Raw genomic sequence first — 18,282 nt, forward strand, 5'->3', positions numbered from 1 at the left:
CAGGGAGCTAAGACAGCACAGGGCTTGGGCTCTGGGGCTAGGAGGCCTACACATCCTGTCCTCTGGGGTATGACGTGGCATCCCCTGAGTATCTACACAGCTGGCTCCCTTGCCTCCTTCACACTCAGCTTCTTTTCGTCCATATCACCTTCCACAAGAGGTAGCCCCCATTCCCTGGTTAAGTACAGACCACCCATCCTCCTATGCCAGAATGGCATGTATTCCTTGCGAGCAGGCCCTCAGGCATGACCACATGCCTGGCAATGTGCGTGGGGGTTTGGATTCTAACTCTGCCCTGCAGGGACCCCAAGATGTTCTCAGCCCTCCGGATCTGTCACCCATCTGTAGAATGGGAATCATGTGATGATCTCACCAACAGCACCAGGGCTGTCCTGAAGTTGGCAGGGGCTAAGCATGTCAAGAGTGGAGCTGAGCAGCTGTCACCATGCGGCCAGGCATTCACAGCAGAAGCACAGGGCAAAGGCTGTGACCCAGCGAGGCAGCGCACAGACTCAGGAGCCTGAAGCCACCTACGCACTCTCTCGTATAGGGTCCTGTCCAGCGACAGGACTCCCAAGGTCTCCCCAGCTGAGATGAAGGCTCCCTTAAAAATGACGTGTTCATTCAAGGTTTTGTGTTCTGCCGCAGACAGCAGGGGACAAGCACCAGCCAGCTGTGACCTCACCCAAACCCTTCCTGGATTCCTTTGTGCTGCTCTGGACAAGCACTTCACTTGGCTGTCCGTCATCCTAACCCTCCACTGGTTCCTTGTACAGGGAGGAACAAGGCAGCACTTCCATTCTGCAGGTGGGAAGACTGAGACAAGACACCTGTTCCTCGGCTCATCAGGACTCAGAGCTAGACCAGAACCTGATTTCAGGCCAGCGAGCAGGAGGGGCTCACAGCAAGATGGAGCCTCCTGTGTCGGAAGGGGAGGCTGAGCTGCAGGGGCAAGGGAACAGGTCTCTATTGGGGGTTAACAATACAGCAGAGACTCCGCCCACTCCGATGGCAACTCAGCCACCATGGAAACAGCACTGACCCTGCCCTGGGGCATGCCATGCCTCCCTGAATCTCCTTGGGGACCCCACCACCTTCATTCCACCAGGGCTCAGCCCTAGGCTCAATGAGGTTTGACCCCACCTCCCTCTATCATGGCAGTCCCACCAGACTGCCTGTGCTGTGACTACCCCCTTAGAGGAAGCTGGCCTTAACCGTGGCCAACTAACAATGTGGCCCATGTGCATTCATTCTGATGTGTTTGGCAGAATTTAAAGCAGGAATTGGGGGGTTTCCTAGCCACCTCTCCTGGCCTCACTAGGCACTTACTGGTGGTAGCACATGGAGCAGAGGCCCAAGGGGTATAGTCGAGGTCACACAGGCAGACACACATGGCAGCCAGGGCTCAGGTTCAACTTTCAGACCAAGGTCACTGCCTGCATGACCTCCTGGCTCTAAGTCTGCTCTTTTCACACCTGCCCCATTCTTCCACTCAACAAGCAGATGCACCCACCTGCTGGCAGGGGGTGAAGGGTGGGTTGGGAAGGCAGCAAATAGAGCAGAAGTCAAGTGTCCAGTGTGTCCTGTGACAGAGGACTTTAGAGGGCTGGGCAAGGCTCAGGAGTGCTGCAGGAGCCACAGCAACAAGTGCAAAGACCCTGAGATTGGAAGCAGCTGGTGCCTGTGGGGAAGGACACAGGAGGTGGCCCAGTGAGGCTGAAGACCACAGAGGCAAGTGAAGATGGTGAGAGAGGATGCTGCAGAGCCAGGTCCTGGAGCCACCACTGGCTAGGAATGCTTTTTCTCAGGGACAGCCACTGCATGGTTTGCAGCAAACCCAAGGATGACCTGAGTTATGAGTTGCTTATGTGCTATGATGAAGGAGGGTGAAGAACCCGGGGTAGAAACAAAAAGGGGGCTGGAGCTCAATTCTTAACTCTGTGCCTACAGGTTGTGTGTCCTTGGGTCTTTTTGAGGTTCCATTTCCACATCTGTCCAATGGGTTCAGCAGTAGTTCCAGATGTCACAGAATGAAATAAGAGAAAGCATAAGGACCTGGTCACACAGCCTGAAGTGTTTGGCAAACCTGATCCTGCCAGGTCCAGTTCTGGCCTCTGCTGACCATTCCTCCTCCTCCCCCCTCCATTGCCACCTGTCTCCTTTTACTCCAGCCATGTTGGCCCTCCCTGCTATCTCAGGGACACATGGGAAGGGCTTGCAGGCTTGGGGCCTCCCCTGGCCCTTCCTACTGTAAGGGCAGCTATTCCCCTGTGCCCCCCATCCTGCTCTGGTTTCCTCATGGCACTGTCTCCACCTGACTTCGTGTCTGAGTGTTTATTGAGATTCGCTTGGCTTCCTCAGTAGATCACCAGTCCCCCCCACTTCCCCAGAGAGCAGGTGTCTCTGCAGCTCGCTCAGGGCAGCTTTCCCCAACCCTGAGAGCCACATTCGACACACGGGACATGTTCTCAAGTACTTGCTAAATGAATATTCACCAGGAAATATCTCGAAGAAGGCCAGCAAAGTACTGAGATTAAGCGGAGGCTGAATCTTGGCTTTCACTCTCCCTAGCCAAGCAGCCTTGGAGCAGCCCAGCTCAGCACTTGGGGGTGACCCCGGGGCACGTTAGTACAACCCATGGACCAGAGGGCAGTGCCCACCAACAGGCGCAATGGGGAAGTGGTGTCTGGTGCATCCCACAGGCGGAGCAAGAGGTAGGCAGGACTGCTTGGTACCAGAGCTGGTCCATGTGGAGGCTGGGAACATGACGTCACCCCTTCTCAGGGCGCATATGTTTGATATCTCCCCCAAAGAAAGCGATAAGAAAGTGGGAACGCACGCACGCATGCCAAGTGCTCCACACTGATTGCTTCCTTCTTCCTGGGTCTCCCAGCCCTTGAGAGTGCCAACAGGCTGGCAGAGAGGGACACTGGAGGCGGCCCCTGCCTCGCCACCCACCTACTCCAACTGTCCCTTACGGCTGCCAAGCCCTTGGCTCACTCCAGGCTCTTGATCAGAACACCTGATCTGCCCAGGCTCCTGGCATTAATCCATAGCTCCAACACCTTGTGCCCGCGGAGGAGGGACCAGGAAATCTTACAGACACAAAGAACCAATTCAAGGCCACCCCCCACTGTGCCTGACTTCCACCTTCGCTGTTTTGCATTTCCCTGGACTGAAGGCCTGCCCAGACCCCTGGCAGGGAAAATCCATCTTGCAGGGGCTCCATAAGAAGACTGGCCCTAGTCCCAGCCCAATGTGAACAAGAAAGCAGCAGCAGCTTCAGCTGGGAAAACATTTGCTTCCTGCCTGAGCAGGGGGTCGTGGGAACACCTGCTGCCCAGCTCCCCAGAGAGGATGCATGGATCCACTGGCACACGACACAGGACAGGAGTCTAGAGCTGGCAGGATGCCAGCACCCCTGTTCCCCAAAGCCAGGGAAGGACACAACGTGAGGGGATCTGGTGGTGGCTGAGCCTGCTGATTCCTGTGCCGCTTTGGACAAACTGCCTCGTGTCTCTGAGCTCCAATTTCCTCATCAGCCGATGTGTCACATGATGCTATGCACAGCATCCAGGGTGGCCATGAGGACCCTTGGGAGCATACCCCCCGAAGTGCTGAGCCCACGGAGTAGCCAGACACCATGGTTTCCATTAGTGCTTTCTAGTCCCTGCAGAATTTGGGAGCCTGCCAGATCCCTGCCTCCGATAGCTACATCCTCCAGCGCCGCCCAGCTTTACTAAGTCCAGGCCTGGGCCACGGGGTGCCGCGTGTCCCCCACCCTCAGCCCCCGGGGCCTCGGAGATGCTGCTGGATGAGCTCCACCAGTCCCTGTCTCTGCAGCTCCCAGCTTTCTCGGCTTTCCAAGGCTCTGGAATGGATAATTCCAGACCCGTGGATCCAGATAGAGACACCTAGAGGCAGGCTGGGCTCACAGCACTTACTCCCAAGGATAGGGAATTGAATCATATCAGCCCGGGGCCAGCCCAGCATAAAAACTAAGGGGCAAAACCCCAAGTTGAAGAAGGGCTGTTGCTACCGATTCAGTTTTCTGAGGGCGCATTATGTGCCAGGTGCCTCACAGGTGTCAGCCTCGACTTCCCAGACCGGGAAACTCCAACAGAGGAAAATGCGCATAATGTTATGCCGGTTGGTGTGGACCAAGTGCTGACAAACTACAAGGCATGGCTTCAAGCATGCGCGTTCACTGCCTTTACCCTTGAAATCTAACCCCTAATGGACTCCTGACTTACAGATAAAGAAACTGAGGCACAGAGAAGTTCAATAAAATCATCCAAGGAGGCAGAAGGGCTGGGAATGACACCCAAGGGTCTTTAGCTTCTACATGTAGAGGTGAAACAGCTGCCCGGATTGCACAATCCACGTGACAGCCAAACTCTCATGTCTGTGGGGACAAAATGAGGAGGAAGTCACCAGGAGCCCCAGCCATGGGCAGATAAGAGCTTGAGGAGCTGACAGAGATAAGTGCAACTCTTTGGGGCAGCAGGCACAGGGGTTGAACTTCAAAGGATGCGCGGAATCCAGACACAGGCACCCAAGGAGGGGCCGGGAAGGGCATTCCCAGCTGTCAGGGATGGCGGGAGCTGAGGAACACAAATGAGAGTTTAGCCAAGGGCATGGGCTTGCACAACAAGAGTGTTCCCCAAATTGGGTCAGGCTGCATGTGAGTGGGCGGCACCCTGACAGAACGTGAAGGTCAGGGGCAACATGCCAGTAAATGGCCCAGCCTGGCAGGGGAAAGCTGGGGGTCTCGCAGGTGCTACTGTGCATGGCTGGCCAGCAGGACCCAGGCCAGCAGGCAGCAGGCAAGCCAACTCCAGGATTCTGAGCTGCAGAGTGACATGACGTAGCCGTGTTGACAAGCCAGAAGTCTGAGCGCATGCAGGAAGGCAGGGAGGAGGTACCTTCCGTCAGTCCGAGACCACAAATAAGACAAGAACCTGTCGCACGGAGCCATTGGAAGCAGCGAGCAGGGACGTGTGGGATCTGTACAACGCTTTTAGCCTCCCTTCCTCTCGCACACCCCCTCTCCATCTGTCGCAAAGGGCACCAAGAAGATGTACAGAGGAATATTCCAGGGGCTCAGTGGCCCAGATTGGGGACTCTTACAGGAGCCCCAGCACCTGGGCGGTGGTATCTCTGAGGGTGCAGGGCCTGGCCCCTGCCTCCATCCGCGCCAGGCTTTTTCTGAGAGGCACCTGGGAGACGGGAGAGGACTTGGGCCTGCAGCCTGAGCTTCCACGTGAGCCAGCAGGGAGTTCCCTTCCACCCCTCCAGCTTGGCTCCAGTCCTCCTGATCCTATTGGTCCATCTCTCCCCTCAGTCCCCCCCAGGCACCAAGGCCTGGGATAAGTTTCTACCTCATTTTGGGACTCGCTTTTTATCATCTGGGGGGCTAAGAACAGACTCCAGCAAGAAGACCCAGCCTGGCAGGCAGGTGCCTATCTCATGACCCTCGGCTCACCTCCCCTTTTCTCCATAGGTGTGTCACATCAGGACCTCATACATGCTGAATGACCACGAGTAAAGGAATGACCACACCATGACGTAGCCCGTAAAGGCATTACGAGCAGTCAGAAAGTACCGGGAGAACACGACAGTCTACAGCCTGTGCCTGGCACAGCCAAACCCCTCTTCTCTTCTTATGAAAGAGGAAGCAAGATTACCATCACCACTTAGGAAAGTCCAGAAGCAAAGTGAAGTGGGCAGCAGGCTGCCTCCATCAAAGGGTGTAACTCCAGCTGGGGGGCCTGCCACCCTCTTCTCCCAGCCTTGACTGGACCAAGTCTCCTGCAGACCACAGCAAAGGAAGAAGCAGGAATTTGACTAGAGGTCCCAGGCTGGGACCCTACGTAGGTGCAGTGGCAGGCCCTACAGATAGATACTCATAGCCCAGGTGTCCCCCTGCCAGCCCCGGCCCCTGGCACCTCTTTCCCCAGTGCAGTTGTTTGAGGAAATGGGCCTTGCGCTGGCTGGGTGAACACAGGGTAGTGACTTCACCAGCATCTTTTTAGAATTTCCTTTTGGCAGCATTCATGCCTAAGGCAATCTTTAGAAACTTCTACCCCAACCAGCAAAATCCACATGACCAGCTCTCCCCTAAACGGTGATCATGTGACAGCAGTCACGTGACACCCTCCACCACCCCCACCGTCTTCCCGCCCCCCTGGCTGCCAGAGACGCGGGATACAGGCAATCCACAGCCACCTTTTTCAATCTGACATTTGAGTTTCTCACTCGAACAAATCCATTTGCTTAGAAAATTGGACAACTTCCTTCTTCCACCTCTTTGCGCTTCTATCTGCTCTCTTCTGCTTTGTTGTAAATTCCAGGCCGTGGGTAGCAGAGTTGGGGACCTGAAGTTCCGACCCTTAGCCAAAACAGGTGAATCCCATGACCGCCCCTGGGGTGGAGGGGCAGGGCTCCACAGAACACTGAGTCAAGGATGCTGGGAAGCCCCAGCAGTGAGGACCACTGCCCTTCCCCATCACCTTCAACCAAGCAACTGATTCTCACCTCCTCAGATTTATTTATCTCCAAGTTAATCCAGGCCCCTCTGCCGCTCCCACTTTTTCAGGCTATTGATGCTGAATGGATTGGAACGGAAGTTTTATGACCCAATCTTTACTATTTTATAGATTGTTTTTATAGGCAAAAGGGGGAGAGCTGTTCACATGGAGGGTGGCAGTGGCAGCCCTGGGAGAGGCCGGCTGCCCAGCTCAGTGCTTGTCAGCCAGGGACAGCATCACAGTGGCCTGGCTGGAAAAGGGTTTGGAACAGACTTGCAGAAATGAACTTGGGCCCGGTTCCTTGCTTCTGCAAACATTAAGCACTTGTGACAGGCACCCTGGCCACTCCAAGCCAGGAAGGCCAGCAGGGGAGCGGCTGGGGACTTCTACAGGCCGTACAGGGCTGGTGCCCAGGCAGGAAGGAGTGGATCCGAGATGTCACTCACCAGAGACACATGGAATTTATCAGGGCTTCCTTCTGCCCGGCTAGGGCCCGACTGTAACTGAGCTGGGGATGGGCTAGTGGGGGGAGGAGGGGAAGCTTGTGGATCCTGAGAGTTTTCATGGGAAACTGCAGGGCAGGCTGCCGCACAGCCCCCACTTCTGCTTCCACCCACTCTTGCTAGTTCTCCTTCTCACTGCTATCAGATGGTTACCGTCTCCCGGCAAACCCAACAACGGGGGTGGGGTGGATACTGAGCTCATCTCTACCTCCTTTCTCAAGGCTGGGAGATGCAAGGACCTGGATTGCAGCTCCCAGAAGCAGCCGGGCAAGATCCTCACTCTTCTCCCCACGTTCCCCTGCCTCCATTCATCACCCCGCCAGTCCACACCCTCCCAGGAGCCCTAGGATTTGGTAAAACCCCTTAAAGAAGCAGGACTTGGGAATGGTGACCTCACCCCTTGGAGAACACAGACAGGAGCCTGCCTGCCAGGGGGACAGCCAGGTGCATGATGTAGGCCAACCCAAAAGGCGTGCTAGAGCCACAGGTAACAGCAGCGGAGCTGCAGGGAGCTGCCCGCAAGCCTGGGAGAAGCAGGAGGGAAATGGGGGACCGTGTGGAGGGAGCTGAGACAGCCAGAAGCTCCAGCCAGTACAGGGACAAGTGGTTGCGTTCCCCCTGGGCTCTGGGGGTCGCAGGAGCTTCCCTCTGCTGCCAGGCTCTCTCTCACCCATGCACACACAAACAGGGCTTGACCCTGAGTACGGGAGGGAGAGCTCACTCCCCTCACTGCAACAGCTCCATTCCAGGTATCTCCCAGAACTCTGCCCCCAACCCCGCTCTCCCAGCCCAAAGTCAGACAGGTGGAAGGAGAGGGTTTCTAGTGAAGCTGGGACACCCCCTCAACCCCGGCTCTGAGATCAGTGGGGCAGGGCCAGGGTGAATCAACTCGTCCTTATGTTCCAGTGCCCAGCCTCGTGCTGCACCCACCACATCTCACGGGGACAGCTTGATCCGTGGCTGTGTGACCTTGGGCAAGTCGCTGGCCCTCTCTGGGCCTCACTCTCTGCACCTGTAACCCTGGTTCCAAGCAGTTCTTTATCCTGACTAGTGCTGCCAGACGTAAGCCTAGTGGCTCCCGGCAGCAGTCTGGGAGGCCTGAGCACCGCAGTTTGGGGAAGGCAGCGGAGGGCAGCTTGGATGGGGGGTGGTTGCTTACCTGACAAGGCGCAGGACGCGGCGAGCAGCAGGCAGAGCAGTGGCCCGAGGCGGCCGGGGGCCGGGCCGGCGGGCTCCATGGGCCGCGGCTGCAGAGCGAGGAAGGAGAGCGGCTGTGAGTGCGCGCTCGGGCGGCGGGCACAGGCTGGAGCAGGGAAATGACTAAGGCTCCCCCCTCCTTCCCCCCCACCTCCCGCCCGGCCGGGCTTCCCCCCTCCTCCCCGGAACAGCGCCCGGAGTGGCTTAGGAGCCCCGGCGCCGCTGCGATTTTCGGAGGAGCCACCCCTCCGCCCTCCCCAGGAGAGATCGGGAGACGGGGAGGGGGTGCAGCGGGGGTGCAGAGGCAAGAGACCCCAAGAGCGCGAGAAGCGAAGGCAGGACGGCCGGCGAGAGGGGCAGGAGCGAAAAGCAGACCCAAAGGAGCCAGGCAGAGGGCCAGAGACACAGAGAGGCGCGAGAGGGGGAGAAAGAGAGCGAGCGAGCAAACGAGCCAGCGAGGGAGAGAGCGCGGGGCGGCGCAGAGCGAGACAGACAGCGCGGGAGAGGGGACGCGAGGAGCGCAGGGCGCGGGGCAGCGGCCGAACCCGCTGCGCGGGGCCGCCCCCGCCGCGGCCCACCCGCCCCGCCCGGGCTCCTCGAGGCGCCGGCGGCTCGCTCTCTCTCCGGGCCCCGCAGTCCCGGCCGCTACCCCCGCCCTCCCGGCAGCGCGCTTGGTGGGGGGGGGTGCCCCCACCTTCCCTCCCTCTCTCCCTCCCGCGCGCTCCCCGCCCGCCCGCCCGCTCTCCTGCCCGGCACGGCTGCGGGGCTCGGGCCCCGCCGGCACCTTCTCGGTGATCGCCCGCCTGCGCCCCCGCCAGCAGCGCGCCCCGGGGGAGGGAACGAGCGAGGGCTGCGCGCCGCGCGCCCAGCCGGGGAGGGCAGCGGCGGCCCCCGCGCTGCGCCGCGCCTGGGCTCCGGCACCCCCGCGCGGGCTCTGGGCTGCAGCCCCCGGCACAGCCCGCGGGACTCGGGACGGCACAAGCCAACGCGGGCCGCCGATGGGGTGGCGGGGGCAGAGGCCCGCGCTCGCTCATCCCCCGGCCCCCATCCCTCCCATCCCATCCGTACCTCCCACTCCCGCCAGCCCCGGACCTGCACCACCCGCCGGGCTGGAAGGCTGGGGAGGCGCTGCGAGGGGCTGCCCGGAGGCCGGGCCCCTCCACTTTGCGCAAACTTGTTTTTCTAAGGACGGCTCTGCGAGCTGGCTGAGCTGGCTACGCTGGGCTCTTAAGGTAGACTGGGGAAGTTGCGGCCGCCCTCCCCTGCTCCGGACTCTGACCACAGATAGTCCCCGAGAGGCTGCGAGCCGTGTGGTGGCGGAATGGAGCCGTGACGGGGCAGAGGACACGTTCTGCCGTTTGCCACTCCCCAAGAGGCCCTGCCCCTATGGCCCCAAAGCTGAGGGCCCCACGTGAGGCTGGGGATAAGCCAGGGGGACCCGAATCTTTCGGAGCCTGACCGAGGTGGAAGAAAAGCAGGAAGTGAGTGTAGGGGGAAGGGGAAAGAAAGGAGAGATGATGGTACAAAAATAGCGTGTGTGTAGGAAGGACTCGAGTGCCGCCTGGGAGAGCGGCGCAGGAGATGGGGGAGAAGGGGCAGGCAAGAAAAAGGGCCGGTCCAGGCCCTTCCCAAGGAGGTGGGTGCCCTCTGATCAGGTGCCCTGGGTTCTGGATGATGGCAGATTCAGGGTAGGAGGTAGGGGACCTGGAAGCCTGGCTTCCCAAAAAGTCACGCTATTAGGGGCTGGGGGTGTGGAGGATGTGCGGGACGAGGAGAGGTCCTGGAGCCACGAGCCTGTTTTCCGCTAGGATGGAGCATCCCTGGCCTGAGGAGTCTTTCGAGTGGATGGGACACTGAGCCTGGCTGGGTCTGAAGAGGGTCATCTGGCAGACAGGGCAGGGCGTGTGGCATTGTGGGGCAGAAGGAAGTTCATGACCCTTTGCTACTTGGAGGGTCTGTGAACTGGAAAGGAGCCAAGAGATTGCCAGCTGCGGGCTTGGTTTCACAGATGGCAGTAGAGAGGATGCCAGTGAGTGTGGAGGGAGGCCTGTCTCTGTACCCCGAGGGTTAAGGCCCAGAGAGGGGGAACACTTACCTAAGGCCACACAGCAAGATCTGGGGGAGGACCAAGAGTTGAATTTCTGATTCTCTGGCCAGAGACCATTGCACCGAGGCCCATCTTCCATGCTGACCTCCTGGGCCAGTGCTGAGTCTGATCTTGTGATGGGTTCAAGTCCTCTGCCCACTTCTGAGTTCACTCTGCAGCCCTGGGAAACATGCTTCAGCTTCCCCATTTGGAGCAAAACCAATGTGAGTGTGAGCGCACAAAGCTCACGGCGAGGATCAGATGAATGAATACTCTTAGCAACACCTGAAAGAGCTCAGCGCCGATCCAGGTGCCAGGAATGCATCTGATGGAGGCCCAGGCGCTTCACAACTGTTCTGACACTCGCTTCTCTGGGAGTGGCAACCCGCTTTCACTGCCCCTGTCCCCCGGGGACTTACAATCCAGTCGGGAGATGGAGAAACAGGTGTGTAGAAATCATCAATGGACTCCAGAAGATGGAGGTTGGAGAGAAGAGGTGAGCTCATCCTCCTGAGAAACCGTAGCTGAATCGCAACTGCATATTCAAGGAAGACAGATACCACAGATAAAGCCCCTACCACCCACCACTGTGCCCCTCAAGACCAGCTCTGCAGCAGGTGGGGAGTGAAGGATGGTCCTGCTGGGAGTCCCTAAAGGCCCAAATAAAGAGGCTGTGTTTGGATGAAGCCTGCCACTGCTGCTCTGCTTCTGATCCTGCTTCCTGCTCATGCATCTGGGAAAGCAGCTGAAGGTGGCGCAAATATTTGGACCCCTGCCACCCACATGGGAGACCTTAGTAATGTCCCACACTTCTGGCTTTGGACTGGCCCGCCCGTAGCTGTAGTGGCCATCTGAAGAGCGAACCAGGAGATGGAAGAATTAATGAGATAAATCTTTAAAGAAAGAATCCGAGGTATTGTGTGAGTTGGAAGTGCTGGAGAATGTGGGACAGGGGAGTTTGTGGTCTGGGGGTAGAGGAGTTGTGCTAAAGTGAAGAGGGGCCAGGAGTGAGGGACACACAATCAGGGCACTGGACAGGAGAAAGATGGCTCTAAGGCCCACCCTGCAGCTGAGGGGAGAGGGGCAGGTGAGGACCCTGAAGATGACCAGTGAGGCTCTGGTGGATGCCCCTCCCCAGGCTATATCTGGAGTGGGAGATTGGGGCATGGGCTGCTCATGAGGTGAAGTCTTCCAGACTTCTGCCCCTGGCTCCCACAGAGAAATCTGCCCAGGGATTAGGAGCCAGGGGATTAGGACAGATAATAATGGAACCACCTGTTGGTTATAAATAGCAGCTTTGTGTGAAGGCGCTCAGTGGGGCTTCTACCACAGGGGCCCTTCATCCCTGGACCTTGTCCTCTGTCCACATGAAGGTCACCTGTGGCTGACCAAGAGGGCTGAGAGGTCATTAGGGACCAGTGGGCAGCGAGGACATTCTACTTGCCTGAGTTCAAACAGAGATTAGAGTCACACAGGTGCTGGTTTGATTCCTGGCTGCTCCAGCTCCCTGCTTATAGCCTGGGGAATTAGTGGAGGAGGACCTCAAATGCTTGGGCCTCTGCATCAATGTGGAAGAAGCTCCAGGTTCCTGGCTTTGACCTGGTTGATCCCGAGCTATTGCAGCCATTTGGGGAGTGAACCAGCAAGTGGAACACCTCTCTTATGGGTGTTAACTCTACATTTCAAGTCTTTCAAGTCACTAAATAGATGTTACAAGTAAAGAAAATAAATTAGGAAATTAGGTTGTAAGAGGCAGGCTCTATCCCACAGGGGCTCCTTAACTCCTTCAGGACCCCTGTAGGGCAGTCTTTGGGGTTCAGGCCTTTCTGTCATAGGCAGAACCAAACCTTTGGGACTCCCATCTGGCCAGCACCCCCCATGTCCCCAGGGTGCCTTATTGATGCTGTCCCCATGTCCCTGGAAGGGTGGTGGTGCCCTCGAGGGTGCCAGGCCCTTCTGGACACAAGGGTGCTTGCAAAGGTCTGGAGGAAATGGAATGACAAGGTGGGTATATTTTGGTGGGAAAACATTTGGAAACCCACGCATAGCTTTAGATGCAGTTTTCCATAAGCTTTTGGCAGACCCCCTCAAATGCACATTTTTCATGGAAAGCAACATCTTTGTCTGTTTTCCTTGAATTTTCTGAAGGACCCCAATACATTGTCTCCCAGAAGCCCCACCAACTCCCCTGGGATCCCAAAGGTAAGAAGACAAACCCAGAGACAGAGTATGTGGTCAGGGCTGTCGCACTGGGGCACGCACAAACCTACAGTGACCCAGCCCTGCCCAGACTGCTCGCTTCTTCCCGTGGCCCTGGGCTGGCGTCAGCAGGCAGGCCCACGGGGCTGCCTTTGTGTGGGGCCTGGCAGGAGGTTGGAGTTGCCAACGACCTATTTTTCTGGGCAAGAGGAGCCATTTGGAGTTAGAGGCCTCAGCTGTGGAGCCAGAATGATCAAAATAAAAACAGCCTGGATTCCCGGGGAAGCCTGGACGAGGGGCCTGAGTGCCTTGGAGGAGCTTGCTGCCGGCAGGGCTGGAAGGAAGGCAGGCTGGGGGCTGAACTGTCCATGGCTGATTTCTGTGGCTCATGACATACGCTGCTCCTTCAGCGTGGTTGCTGGTCCCATTCTGTAGCTATGGACATTGAGGCTCCATGGGGTGATAGACTGAGTTGCCCAGGACATGCTGGCTAGACCAGTTGGGATTTCAACTCACTTTCCCCAAACTCAGCAGCAGTCCCTATTGTTCAGTGTCTGCTGGCTGCCCAAGCTGTTCTTGTGACATATTAAAGGTATACTTCTCAGGGATGTGGAAATCTCCAATTTTACAGATGGGAAAGTGGAGGTTGTTATTCACAGGGAGCATTTCAGGGAGGCCTTGCCTGATTACCCTGTCCCAAGAGCCACCGCCAGCTGTCCTCACTGGGTCCTATTATCTTTCCTAGCCTAGGTCACTTGCTGTGCCTATCACACATCTTCATTGTATTTTCTGTGTCTAGGTCAGTGCAGCCAGGGGCCCAGAGGGCAGCTCTACAAGCAGGTCCTGGGGTTTGTACTCCAATTCTCTTGGCCTAGCTGCCCTCAGGCCAGGTTCTTCCCAACTCTGTCTCACTTATCCAGGCTTGGAGGTGATGGGACCAAGCCTGGGTCATTTCCCAGCTATTTGCTATCCATGGGTGGGAGGATGACAGGGTTTGCCACTGCTCTGTCCTGGAGCTGCAGCCCTAGGACCTGCCGGTCAACAGCAAATCATCAATGAGTGTGTGTGAACTTTGGGAAGTGACCCCTCAGCTCAGTGTGTCCCCACCCTCCACCCCAGCTGACCTGGAATCAGACCTGCAATCCTCCCTTCCCTGAGAACTGGCTAAAATGCCAATTCCAGGGCCCTTAACCCTGGAGTGTCTGGCTCCTGAGAATCTCCATTCCTAAGGCGTTCCCAGGTTGAGGCCCACGCTGCTGCTGGCTTGGTGACTACATGGTGAGGACCATGGAACAGACTCCTGTTGGAGTCGGGGTGGGAGGGCCTGGCTCCTGAGCCCCTCTGTCTGTCCATGCCCCTGGTTCCTATCCCCCAAGAGGAGGAGGAAGGCAGAAGGCAGCAGGACAGTGCCCCTTCTGAGGCTGCAGCTGGTGCCATGCTGCCACCACCACTGTTGCCGCCAAGGGGCTGTGACAGATCAGTGAGCCAGGCAGGGCCTGGGGGAGCCGTGCTGTAATTAGCGCTTCTCGGGGCAAGCGAAGCTGCAGACAGGCAGGCAGCTTGCCTGGCTCTGCTCGTCAGGGGTGGGACCTGCTGTCATCCCCTAAACACTGTTCCCCGGCTCTGGGGAGCTGGCTCTGTGAAGAGCTGAGCCCAGCTGTGCTGAGCTAAGACGCCCTCCTCTGCTCACTTGGGGTAGGGGTCCCCTGCTGGGGGGTGCCGCCAGGGCAAAGCACCCCTTGTCTCAGGAAGCACTGGCAGACCAGGGTCTGAGAGCTGATTCCCTAAGCAGAACACAAATCACAGCTCAAGTGCAGGCACCCTTTTCCAGGCCCTGGAGGATTTCTGCAGACTCCCTCACAACTTCTCGCCCCTATGGGGTGGGACACAGTTCTTCTCTTCATTTCAGAGATGAGAAAAATGAGAAAGTGCCTTAGCCAAGAGCACACAGCTCTGAGTCCAGGTGTTCTCTTCCCCAGCACTTGCTCTGGCAATTTCTAACTTCTCTGAACTCAAACATCTCATGGTGCTTTCTCATTCTCTACCTGCACCAAGCAACTCGCCTGATTGCCAGGGCCTTCAGTGGTACGCAGCCCTGGGCCTGCTCACCGGTCACTGGCACACAAGGACATGGGGAATGAAATCGTGAACAGGCAATGGATTCGCTTTTCAGCTCAGAAGAGACCATGGAGCTCAGGCACTTGGGGTGATGCTTTCCATTTCAGGCTGTGTGTCTTGCTAGCTGTGTGATCTTGGGGTGTGGACAGACCCAGTTTCCTTATCTGAAAACAGGTTAAGGGCAAAGATTAATCAATGAGACAGAGAGAAAAAAAATACAAACTTAAAAGAAGTCTTCAGAAAGGTCATAGACCATACACAAGGGAAAAAGCCATGCATGGCGCACCAAGTTCATTACATTAACTGTTCTACCCTTTTGGGTTGCCAGGAATGGTTGGCTGCTTCTGTCCCAGGATCCCCACCTCAGCTTGGAACTCATCTAGCCTCATGGGCTGAGGTCCTTCTCTGCTTGCCTGCCCATCGTCCTGTCAACCACTCCTCTTGGCTCTGCTTTCACAGGAAACAAGATCCACCTCTCCTTACCACCTGCAGTCCATGCCCCTTCCTGGCAGCTCACCTGCGTTAGAGTAGCACTGCCCCCTTTCTCCCTGACACCCTGCCTTGTCCTTCCTTCAGCCCCATCTTCCCACAGATTCCCACCTCATCATTTGGGATAAAAATCCCAAGTTCTTGGTTCATAGCAACCTCAACGTGGTCTCCCCCTCCCCACCTCTGATCCCTCCCTGGCTCATGTCCACCCTCCTTCCCTGCCCTCCAGCCAGACTCGTCGATTTCATGAACATGTGCAGCATGCACCTACCACACGACTCCTGCACTCGCTGATCCCTCTTCCCCCAGTAGACTGCGGGTTCACCTTCAGGTCTGCTCCGCTTCCTGGGGCCTCCTCAGGGAAATCTGTCCTGACTACCCTATCTAAAACAGTCGCATCCCTTCCCGTCTCTTTGTCCCACTGCTGCTGCAGGTGACATACCAGTGTGATCTATCCACTGGGCACCCAGGCCTCTCCTACTCTCTTGGAGGGGGTGGGGTGGACTTGCTTCTCCAGCACCTGGAGTTATGCCTACCCAGAGCAGAGCCCTGGGAAGTAGGTGCAGACAAAGTGAACCAGGGAACCGAGCAGGAAGTAGAGAGCAGGAAGCAGCTCTGTCCACCAGGGCACTGGTAACGCCCCTGTGGGGCTCAGGCTCCTTTGTGCCCCAGGGACTGGCTTGGCTTGGGTATCTTCTAGGAACAGGTGTCCTCAGTGAACTCCCAGCTGCCTTGCCAAGCAGGGAGGCTGAGGCTCCAGCTGGCCTCCTTGCTGCTCCCAGGGGCAAGTGTCCATCCCCAGGCAGGAAGGGGCGTGGCCATCAGAGAAAGCCCAAGCAGCTCACACCACTTTACTTCTACTTCCCTTGAGCAGGAAGCCTTGTTGTCCTCCATCGGCGGGGGCAGGGAGAAAGAGGGGAAGGCAATTTGTCCAGGTCCTGTGGCCATCCTGTGCTCAGACACAAGCTTTGCCTGGCAGGAGCTTGCTCCCTTGCTCCACTCCCCAGTGCCCTTCATATGCAGTTGAACAAACAGAGGCTCTGTGAAGGTGGAGGGGGGACTGAGTTGGTGACACGGTAAGTGGAAAAGCAAGGTGCTGCACCTGCATCTTTAAAAAACTTCTGTATTTACTTGTTCATATTTTAAAGGCAGAGTGAGAGAGAGGAGAGGAGGGGGTTACAAGGTTGGAGAGGGGGCTAGGGTGGTCTTGAAGAGTGACAGGGCAGTTCGAGTCACACCTACCATTCAGCTTCCCCCTCCCCCCACTCCTCCATTCAGTCAGGCCACCCCAGCCTTGCTACGGAGGGCACCAAAACTCCATGCATCTTTCTTTAGCCTTATAGACAAACCCCACCCCCTTTCCTGCCTGGTCTGGAGGACATCACAGTAAGGCTCTGGCCCCTTGGGTCCAAAACCCAGTTGTAGAATTTGACGACGCAAGTGAGGGTGAAGGACATTCTGTTTCTTGCCTGGAAAATGGGGGAAGGGAGGAACCAGAACAGGACCATTTTGAAGATTCATAGCAATAACTTAAGCCCAAAATTTGTCACACAGGGAGTGTCAAGACATGTCACACCCTTCCCCTCCAATCCTACCCATCCTGTATGATAGTGAGCTGTGTGTTTTTATTCCACGATTTGAAGTCTTTCTGTTTTTGTGTATGTGCTATGAAGTACATAACCCATCAGTCCAAGCAGTGCATAATACAAGTACATTTGTAAATTAATAAATATGCATTCATGGGGAGGTGTTAAAAATACTCTTACTAATAGGGAATGGGATTCAGAAACTGACAAGGCCACTGTTTGGAAGTCCTGAAGAGCAGATAGGATCAGAAATCATAGGGATTGGCTTGGAGCTCCAGGGCCTTTGATGCCCCCACACCTGTGCTCCTTCTCCTGGCACAGACCCTTTGCTGGGAACAGGTGGTTAACCCAGTGGCCAGGACACTTGTGTCTGTACCCAAATGCCTGGCTTTGTTCCTGGCTCTGATTCTGGATTACAGCTTCCCACCACGGTGGACCTGGGGGGTAGCAGTGATGGCCCAAGTGGTTGGGTTTCTGCCACCCAAGTGGGAGACCTAGATTGTATTTTTGGCTCTTAGCTCTAGCTCCAGCCTAGCCCTGATTGTTGGAATATCTGTGGAAGTGAACAGCAAAAGGGAGTGTTCTCTCTTGCTCTTTCTCTCTTTCGTTTACATACACACACACACTTAAATTACACTTTTCTGTTGCACTAGATTTCCTTTGGTGATGGGGGACTTACCACATTTCTGGGCAACCCATTGCGTGTGTGTGTGTACAGTTCTCAGAATGGTTTCCTAAATCTAATGCCAACATGTATTTTGGTTGCTTCTGAGTTCTCAAAGCCCCTACTTCCCTCTCTGCTGTGTTGTGGCCTTGGACTCTCCCAAGAGTCATGCCAAGCTGTGTGCATTGAATGCTGAATGAATGCTGTCCCATTGGGAAGGAAGATTCTGCCTTCTGCTACCTCTCGCCAGGAGGGCATGCTCCCAGCTCAGTGCTGCTGTCCCCCAGGGGATTGTGGGTCCTGCCACTCTGAGGGTGGATCTGTGTAGTTCTACTTGTCTTATACCCATGTGTGTATGTGTCTGTGTTTTTGCATATCTAGGGTGTCCAGAAGCATGCCACCCTAGGGTCATGTGGGTCCCTGTTTCTGTGTGTGAGTGAAGCACAGCATGTGTGATGTGTATGTGTGGCATGCATGTCTCTGTAGCTCTGTATGTCTGTGTGGGAGCCTTCCTTTGTGAATCTCGCTGAGGGTGCCTCTCAGTGGCCATGGGTGTGTCTTCTGTCCTCTGCTGTGTCCTTTCAATGGAGGCAGGGCCAGTGTGTGTGTGTGTGGGGGGGGGGTGCTGGGATGGACTCCTCCAGCCGGGAGGACTTTAGGCTGTCTGACTGGCAGGCAGCATGGGCTTCACGCCCCTCCTCTCCTGCTCAGCTGTACTAATCACCGGGTTCCATGCAGATGGCAAATGGGCGGCTGCCAGGCCTGGAGCAGAGGCCTGTGTGGGGGTTGGGGGTGCAGTGGCGCAGCCACTGAAGATGGTGAAGACAACGTCAAGGCCAAAAGGGAAGGAACTGAGCCTACGTAACTGGCCTTGTGACTGTGAGTTTTCTCCATAGGCGTGGCATTTTTT

At 56.7% G+C, this 18,282-nt stretch overlaps 1 protein-coding gene across 1 annotated transcript in view; it reads right to left on the reverse strand.

Moving 5' to 3' along the window:
* Positions 1-9,467, reverse strand: part of LOC121166655 (tyrosine-protein phosphatase non-receptor type substrate 1-like) — a 37,162-nt gene extending 27,695 nt beyond the window's left edge. Inside the window, exons 1-2 of the mRNA XM_040995881.1 lie at positions 9,323-9,467; positions 8,193-8,280 (exon numbers count right to left, since the gene is read on the reverse strand). Coding sequence (XP_040851815.1) covers positions 8,193-8,271 — 79 coding nt within the window. The 5' untranslated portion in view covers positions 8,272-8,280; positions 9,323-9,467. The remainder of the gene's footprint in view (positions 1-8,192; positions 8,281-9,322) is intronic.
* Positions 9,468-18,282: the final 8,815 nt, after the last annotated feature.

Source organism: Ochotona curzoniae, unplaced genomic scaffold, assembly GCF_017591425.1.
Source record: "Ochotona curzoniae isolate NIBS_2020 unplaced genomic scaffold, NIBS_Ocur_1.0 patch192, whole genome shotgun sequence".
Taxonomy (NCBI): Eukaryota; Metazoa; Chordata; class Mammalia; order Lagomorpha; family Ochotonidae; genus Ochotona; species Ochotona curzoniae.